The 9,079-nt window shown below is 47.5% G+C and overlaps 1 protein-coding gene across 1 annotated transcript; it reads right to left on the reverse strand.

The window, feature by feature from the left end:
- Window positions 1–1,324: 1,324 nt before the first annotated feature.
- Window positions 1,325–4,375, reverse strand: LOC130479935 (ubiquinol-cytochrome-c reductase complex assembly factor 3-like). Its single transcript, XM_056852286.1, has 2 exons — window positions 4,256–4,375; window positions 1,325–1,456 (listed from the first exon to the last, which is right to left on the reverse strand). The coding sequence occupies exons 1-2, from the start codon at window positions 4,373–4,375 to the stop codon at window positions 1,325–1,327; spliced, it is 252 nt and encodes an 83-aa protein (XP_056708264.1).
- Between the last annotated feature and the right edge of the window lie 4,704 nt (window positions 4,376–9,079).

Consider the following 9,079-nt stretch of genomic DNA (forward strand, 5'->3'; position numbering starts at 1 on the left):
CTTTCCCCTTCCCCTTCCCACAACAGACACCCTGGGAGGTAGGTGGGGCTGAGAGAGCTCTAAGGGAACTGTGACTAGCCCAAGGTCACCCAGCTGGCTTCATGTGTAGGAACTTCATATATAGGAGTGTTGCAAAGAAGGAACTCTGGGTGCAGAGGGACAATGCAAAATATAGTCAGCTCGGTTAGAGTAGGGGAGAAATGCTTGGAGGTAGGGCTTAGGAAAAAGGAAACGCTCTTCCTGCACACCCTCCCATGACCAAGCACTAGAACCAGGGTTTGCTTAGAAAGCACCTCATGCCGCAACGTTCTGAAACATAGCAGGTCTGGGTCTCACCAGCGTCTGCACAGGAGACCTCCTGCAAAAGCCACATAGGGGAGGGGCTGTAGCTCAGTGGTAGAGCCTCTGCTTGGCATGCAGAAGGTCCCAGGTTCAGTCCCCGGCATCTCCAGTTAAAGGGACTAGGCAGGTAGGAGATGTGAAAGACCCATCTGAGACCTTGGAGAGCCGCTGTCAGTCTGAGTAGACAATACTTTGATGGACCAGGGTCTGATTCAGTATAAGGCAGCTTCATGTGTTCATAAGCCGCCTTGGGGAAGTAGCAGGCATGACAAAATAAAGAACCCCAGAATAAGGCTTTGCTGGGGAAGGGGGCTCTGTCAGCAAAGCAACACAGAGAAGAACAGGCTTGATCTGTGGCAGCAAATAGGTGTAGCTTCTACTCTGCCGGCTCCCCTGAACACCCTTATTTTCTCTTGTACGGTGGCTGCTAACTCCTGGTGGTGGTGGTGGGGGGAACCCGTCATAGAATCATAGAGTTGGAATGGTCCACCAGCGTCATCTAGTCCAACCCCCTGCATGGGGACACTGTTGCAAAAACTGGTGCCCACTCTGTACACTGGGTGGCCAGACCCACAGCAAGGTATGTACATGTGTGCAATGCACAGAGACACATTTCCCAACCCCTTGGTCCCTGCAATGTATAAGCTCTCTCTCCCCGTTCGTCATCATGACTGGTCAAGAAACTGGACAGCCAGCCAATAAATAAGCCCAACAAGCCGTTGCAAGGTGCAGTTGCCATTTATGAAGGCCCTTTCGTCGGTCATTGTTTCCACAACAGCATGCCATACTCCACGGCAGAGGTAGACGGCTGTAGTTGAAAACCAGATGATATCCTCAGTAGGCAAACCTCAAAAATCCTCCAAGTTCCGTCATGCCACTACTAGCCAGTCCCCGAGCATCCTCGGCAAAGAACCGTCTCTCTCTCCATGTGGACTCTGGAGCACAGGCACGCTGATCAGACTGTTTCCACCGCCAGCTGCCGCTACTTGTGCCAGGGCCACGTCCTCCGGGCCACATTCTCGTTGGTTTCAGCTGCCTCTTTGATAGTTGCCATCACCTGGGCATTCAGATGTCGCCGCTCAGCCCGCTGCTGAGGGCTGGAACGAGGAAGGTCCTGGAGGAGAAAACAGAACACAGGACGAGCCCTGCTGGATCAGACTGATGGTACATCTAGTCCAGCATGCCGTTTCCCACAGAAGCCACCCAGTCACCCTGGAGAACCAGACAAACAGGGCATAGAGACTAAGGCCTTCCCCCAAGGTTGCCTCCTAGCACTAGTATTCATAGGTTTGCTGCCTTTGTATATGAAGGATCCCTTTACTCACTATGGCTAGTGAAGCCAGCTGGGTGACCTTGGGCTAGTCACAGTTCTCTGAACTTTCTCAGCTCCACCTACCTCACAAGGTGTCTGTTGGGGAAAGAGGAAGGGAAGGAGATTGTAAGGCCATTTGATTCTCCTTAAAAGGTAGAGAAAATTGGCATATAAAAACCAACTCTTCTTCTCTGTCTCTTCACCCTTGTCAGTTACCTCTCTCACTGTCAAAGTTTAGACAGCAGGCTCCTGGGAGCAGGGCCCTAGTTTTTGTTCATTTTACTCTGTGAAGATGATGTATGTTATTGTGAGCGTGTGTTAAGCGCTGTCAAGTTGCTTACAACATATGGCAACCCTATGAATTAACGACCTCCAAAATGTTCTATTTTTAAAAACCGAGAAATAACAAAGAATAGTTTTAGAATTCTTCACTATTTTTTATGGTCTTCTAGAAGAAACAATTCAAAATCACTTCAAAAAGTAAAGGCGTTTCCCTTTAAACGGCAGCTGTGATGCAAAATGGGATCACTTATAAAGTACACCACGCTTGTTAAGCATGGAGATAGCAGTCAAGAGTGTCAGACTTCAAATTTGAGTTCAAATCCCCACTCTGCTGTGAAGCTCCCTGTATAACCGTGAGCTAGTAGCTCTCAGTCTAATCTACCTCATGGGATTGTTGTAAGAATAAAAACATGTACGCCGCCATGAATTCCTTCAAAGAACAATGGGATCCAAAATTTAAGAAATAATAAACAAGATACACAAATTCCTGTACTCAGCAGAATTTAAGCTAACGTGAAATCATACCTCTTTTGTCACAACTTTAAAATAATCTATTAATGTATCACATCAAACTATTGGTCCATTCCGCTTGGTATGGGGTACTCAGATGCATAACTGCTTTTGAAAGGATGTTTCTCAGCCCTGAGATGCCACAAAAAGAACCTGGAATCTTTGGCTTTTAAAGCAAGTGGTCTATTACTCCATCACACTCTGCTGTCCCCTCTACATGCTTTCTAGGGTCACCATCCTCCAGGTGGGGCCTGGAGATCTTTTCTAGGGTTACCAACCTCCAGATGGGGGGCCTGAGATCAGTTTCCCTAGAGAAAATGTCTGCTTCGGAGGGTGGACTCTATATGGCATTAGTGTGGTGTAGTGGTTAAGAGTGGCAGACTCTCATCTAGAGAACCAGGTTTGATCCCCCACTCCTGCACATGAGCCGCGGACTCTAATCTGGTGAACCGGGTTGGTTTCCCCACTCATACACATAAAGGCTGCTGGGTGAACTTGGGCTAGTCACAGTTCTCTCAGAACTCTCTTAGTCCCACCTACCTCACAGGGTCTCTGTTATGGGGAGAGGAAGGGAAGGGGATTGTAAGCCGGTTTGAGACTCATTAAAGGTAGAGAAAACCAGGGTATAAAAATCAACTCTTCTTCATCATTATACCTGTGGAGCTCCCACCCCTCCCCAAACACTGCCCCTCTCCAGGCTCCAACCCCAACCTACAATAACTTTCCAACCTAGAGTTGGCAACCCTAAAATGACCCCCAATTCTAGCCCTTGCCAGAGTGAAACGCTGTGCAAGCATCACTAGGGTTGCCAACCTCCAGGTACTCAATCCTAAAGGAAACAATACTCAGTACACAGCCACTGATAATTACAAATATTCTACTGTAATTATGACATAAACATCAATGTGTATACAAGTTACCAACTTTTCACATTCAATTAGCCTATCTTTGGTTATAGGATAGGTGATCCTGGAATCAGAAAACACTGTTGGTAATATATGTTTTCAAGCAAAAGTAGTCCTGTTGTGATCCTGGAATCAGAAAACACTGTTGGTAATATATGTTTTCAAGCAAAATTAGATCTGTTGTGATCCTGGAATCAGAAAACACTGTTGGTAATATATGTTTTCAAGCAAAATTACCGTAGTCCTGTTGTGATCCTGGAATCAGAAAACACTGTTGGTAATATATGTTTTCAAGCAAAATTAGTCCTGTTGTGATGAAAGGATGCACACTGAGTGTGCATCCTTTCATCACAACAGGACTAATTTTGTTTGAAAACATATATAGACCATCTCTCCGGAACGCTCCACTTATTACCAACAGTGTTTTCTGATTCCAGGATCACCGTGAACTGGATTTATAACCAAAGATAGGTTAATTGAATGTGAAAAGTTGGTAACTTGTATACACACTGATGTTCACGTCATAATTACAGTAGAATATTTGTAATTATCAGTGGCTGTGTACTGAGTATTAATTTATTTAATTAATTAATATTTAGGATTGCGTACCTTTTATCAGTACACATCGTGTTGATTGAACCTCCAGGCCCTAGCTGGAGGTCTCCCGCTATTACCACTGACCTCCAGCCAAGAGAGATCAGTTCCCCTGGAGAAAACGGCCACTCTGGCCACCGGACTCCATGGCACTGAAGCCCCTCCCCTCCCCAAGCCCCGCCCTCCTCAGGCTCCGCCCCCAACCCTCCCGCCGGTTAGGGAGCGGCACCTGGCAACCCATCACGCGCTCCGCAGCGCCACCTGCGCTCGGCCCGACCGGTGCAGCCGCTCGGCGGGACCCCTGGCCCACCTTGATCCTCTCCTTCAGCTGCGCCTCGTCGGGCGTCATGGCCGCCCAAAGCCCGACCCCGAGTCCCAGGATCCCCACCATGCCCGCGACCGCCTTCACCACCCGTTGCGTGGACGCCATGGCGGCGGGGGCTCCGGCGGCGGCGGGGCGGAGGGAACGCCCGGCCTCCTCGACGGGCGGGGCCGGGGGGGGGGGAAGCGCAGAGGCGGCGCACGACCATAGAGAAGCCTGTCCAGACCAGAGCGTCTCGGTCGAAGAAGTGGGGAAGCTTCCTCTACGGGGCCTGAACTCCAAGGCTTAGTAGAAAAGGGCGAGAGACCAGTAGCACCTTCAAGATTAACAAGAATATTTTCTCAGTGGGTAGCCGTGTTAGTCTGTTTGCAGTAGTCAAAAAGGGCAAGAGTCCAGTAGCATCTTAAAGACTAACAAAAATATTTTCTGGTAGGGTATGAGCTTTCGTGAGCCACAGCTTGTGAGCTGTGGCTCATGAAAGCTCATACCCTACCAGAAAATATTTTTGTTAGTCTTTAAGGTGCTACTGGACTCTTGCCCTTTTTGACTAAGAATATTTTCTGGCAGGGTATGAGCTGAAGAAGTGATATCTGAAGAACGCTCTTCCTGCACACCCATGACCAAGCACTAGAACCAGGGTTTGCTTAGAAAGCACCTCATGCCGCAGCTTTCTGAAACAGCAGGTCTGGGTCTCACCAGCGTCTGCACAGGAGACCTCCTGCAAAAGCCACATAAGGGAGGGGCTATAGCTCAGTGGTAGAGCCTCTGCTTGGCATGCAGAAGGTCCCAGGTTCAGTCCCCGGCATCTCCAGTTAAAGCACTGGTTCCCAACCAGGGGTCCGTGGACCCCCAGGGGTCCATGAGAACTAAGGTCCATTAAACAAAGTTATAAACCCATAATAAATTAATATTTTAATTAAAAGCTCTCTATTTTAAAAATATATTCAAATATTATTCTAAGTTTAATGTTTAACTAACAGTTATGATTAAAGTTTGTTTTCAAATTTTCTGAATTTTTATTTTGAACTTTGGGGTCCCTGCGCCGAACAAAAAAGTCCTAGTGGTCCCTGGTCAAAAAAAGGTTGGGAACCACTGAGTTAAAGGGACTAGGCAGGCAGATGATGTGAAAGGCCCATCTGAGACCTTGGAGAGCCGCTGCCAGTCTTCAGATATCTGAAGAAGTGAGCTGTGGCTCACGAAAGCTCATACCCTACCAGAAAATATTCTTGTTAGTCTTTAAGGTGCTACTGGACTCTTGCCCTCTTCTACTACTGCAGACAGACTAACACGGCTACCCACTGTGAATTATCTCCAAGGATTAGGATTCTGTCATTCACTTTCCTATGATATCTGGGCTATGGTCGTCGTCGTCCCCGATTTGGCCGTGGGCCAGAGAGTCTATAAAGCATGAAACAAGGCATGGGAATGTAACCGTGGCAACCAAAGCTCCCTTTCAACGCTTCCAGATGGGGAGCCGTGTCTGAATCCAGAGTTGACGTTTCATCACGAGTGACTAATCCATGCAATCTGCTTGATGCGGAGGTCTGTGCTGCTTCGAAGCTTGCATATTCTGTTTGTGTGTGTTAAGTGCCGTCAAGTCGCTTCCGACTCATGGCGACCTTATGAATGAAAGTCCTCCAAAATGTCCTCTCTTTTACAGCCTTGTTCAGATCTTGCAAATTGAAGGCTGTGGCTTCCTTTATTGAGTCCATCCATCTCTTGTTGGGTCTTCCTCTTTTCCTGCTGCCCTCAACTTTTCCTAGCATGACTGTCTTTTCCAGTGACTCTGCATATTCTGTTAGGTAACTACAAATTCAGTATAGTTGTATTATCACAAATACAGTTCTTGAGATAAACTCATAACCAATATCAGAAAACATATTACAACAGATCAATTGGTCACAAAGGAGAATCCAACAGTCTGGATCATGGCATCAAAAGTCCCAAGCTCCAAATCCTTCAGGAGAGTTTGATGACGACTTCTCCATTAGCCACAGCACATACGGTAAATCTAGATATTCCACCGTTTCAGCAAGCAACCTTCTTCAGTGTGCCATTGTGTCAGCTTAATATTAATGCCTCATTTTCACATGCAGAATTTGCATTTCAAACAGAGCAAGAGCACAGCGTAAGGCGAAACGTTTTTTAAAGTGTCTGTTTTGGTTCTGTTCCCTTTATTTATTTAAAAGGTAAAGGTCCCCTGTGCAAGCACCGGGTCATTCCTGACCCATGGGGTGACATCACATCCCGACATTTCCAAGGCAGACTTTGTTTGCGGGGCGGTTTGCCAGTGCCTTCCCCAGTCATCTTCCCTTTACCCCCAGCAAGCTGGGTACTCATTTTACTGACCTCGGAAGGATGGAAGGCTGAGTCAACCTTGAGCCGGCTACTTGAAACTGATTCCCATTGGGATCAAACTCAGGTAGTGAGCAGAGCTTGGACTGCAGTTTACCAGTCTGCACCACTGGGCTCCTTTTATTTTTTTATTTGCTTCATTATTTACTTCATTTGTCCCCTATGGAGAACCAATGCAGCTTTCATTTTTCATTTTTCTCCATTTTATTTCACAACAACAACAATAAGGTTAGGCTGAGAGAGAGTGACTGGCCCATGGTCACCTGGCAAGCATATTAAATTACTGGTGCTTTATGTGCATAATTGAATTTATTCACTTATATATTGCATCATACTACTTTTTTTTCTCCAACACCCCCCCCCCCGCGTTTTTTGTGTTTTCAACTATTACCCCACCCAGCAAGCTTTAACATCGTTGATCATCCTTAAGTCAAAGTGGAAGATTCAATATTAACTATTAAATATAATATTAAACATTATCCTGCCAGACAGGAGGGACAGAAGATTCTTGGAATAGCTACAGCATTGCTAGCCCCCCCTTTTTTCCCTTCGCCCTGAACAGCAGCTTAATGTGCAGAAATTCAACAGGTGAAGCTTTTCCAGGCATGACGAAAAAGGGATGAATAAACTTCAGCCCAGCTTAAGTTTCTGTTAAAGGCCCTGGAGAATGCCAGGGGAAAAAAAAGAAAGGTGGCAACTTGAGATCTCATTAAGGAGAGCCTTGTCATGTAATCCCAAGGGATTATCCACGGGGCGTGGCAGAGAAACAGTCCGCAGGCTGGGAGAGGGATGTGAGGACTTGGTGCTGGATAAACAATTCATATTGGAAGAAGAACAGATTGTTTCCCGAAGGTCTTCCTGTGGGTTGCCAACTGGTTTAATTTGCAGGGTTGCCAGGTCCACGTTGGGAAATTCCTGAAGATTTGGAGGTGAAACCTGGGGAAGGCAGGATTTAGGGAGGGGAGGGACCTCATCAGGGTATGATGCCAGAAAGTACTCCCTCCAAATCAGCCGTTTTCTCCAGGGGAATGGATCTGTCGTCTGGAGATCAGCTGTAATACTGGGAGATCGCCAGGCCCCACCTGGAGGTTGGCAACCCTGATCCTGTGCCTTTATCACTGACTGGCTGTGTGGAGTCTGACACTGTGCAGGCCCAAGTGTTTCTTTCCACAGCATGAAGAGCTTCCCCTTCTGATATCTGCAGATTCAGATGCATCTAAAGGCACAGGAGCAGGGGCTTCAGGCCAACCTACCTCCCCCACCCGTGCCCTGGTTCCCCACCTTGGCGGATCCCTCCCCTGTCTCCTTCACCAAGGCATCTCCTGCCGTTCCCCGCCCTTTGTGCTGGTTCCTGTGACAATCTCCTTCTTTCACCCTGAGCTCATTAGCTGTTCTTTGAGTTTCCATGAGCTCAGAGGGTGATTAATACCCAGGGAGTAGATGGCTGATCACTCTGCCCCATGTCCTGGGCTAACCTCTCTCTCCCACCCACCCCCCGGCACTGACAAGCCCTGCTCTCCTGGTTCCCCCCTTACACTTTCTTCTTATGTCCAGCCTAGAGCCGGTATACAGTCTTCTAAGTGGCACAGGGAGAGAGGGCTCCTTCTTTCCTGTTGGAAGAGAGCAGGAGCTGAGAAGCAGAAGAAGATCCACCTGGAAATCCTGGAGGAGGACTTGATTGGGAAAAGGTGAGAAAGGATGGGTGGGGGGGACGGTAAATCTTTCTGGTGAAGTGCCTACTGCACCTGTTTGTAGCTGTGCACTTGCACCTATTTAATCTGAGAGATGCAGCTTTGTATTCTTTGTGTAAAGGAATCTGGGGCTCTCCAAAAGCCAGATCCTGAAGTTCAGCAAGATTGTTTACTGGAGCCTTAAAACTGACAGAGGGTCCACTTTACATTCATTCGGCAAAGAGCCCCCCCCCCCCAAATGAGGCAGAAGCCGCTTCAGAGCATTTTCCATGTCCCATCCCACCTCTCCCACCCGATAGGAGTCTTCTGAGGATGGTTTCCTTGAGCTTTCCCAATCCTGGAGGTGGCACATGGGTGTGCTCCTTGTGTTCTGTGGTAGAGCTGTAGCTCATGAAAGCTGATACCCTGCCAGACGTTTTCTTATGTAAGGTGCTACTGGACTCTTGCTCTTTTCTACTATTATTGACCAGGCTTAGCTAGAGATACTGATACTCAAGACTTCAAAAGACACAAACACAGTTACTAATGCAATTGCAACTTTCTCTCCCCCCCCCCCAACCTGGCCCTAGGGTTGCAGAGCTTTTAAGCTTGTTTCTTTGTGTGTGTGTGTAAAGTGCCGTCAAGTCGCAGCCGACTTTAATATCAGTTTGGTCTGCAGCAGCTAACTGGTGATATTATTTACCTCTGTGCCATGAAAATCTTAACTTGCCTGTTTCCGCAGATTAGACCTCTATCGAAGTGACAGGACTCTTTTTTTCTTGGCCAG

The sequence above is a fragment of the Euleptes europaea genome, chromosome 7 (assembly GCF_029931775.1).
Source record: "Euleptes europaea isolate rEulEur1 chromosome 7, rEulEur1.hap1, whole genome shotgun sequence".
NCBI lineage: Eukaryota > Metazoa > Chordata > Lepidosauria > Squamata > Sphaerodactylidae > Euleptes > Euleptes europaea.

Excerpts from the sequence above, each read along its gene's own strand:
- LOC130479935 (XM_056852286.1), bottom strand. The coding sequence starts at position 4,375 with ATGGCGTCCACGCAACGGGTGGTGAAGGCGGTCGCGGGCATGGTGGGG. Across the intron at positions 1,457-4,255 it reads AGCTGAAGGAGAGGATCAAG|GACCTTCCTCGTTCCAGCCC; the intron begins GTGGGCCAGGGG and ends TTTCTCCTCCAG.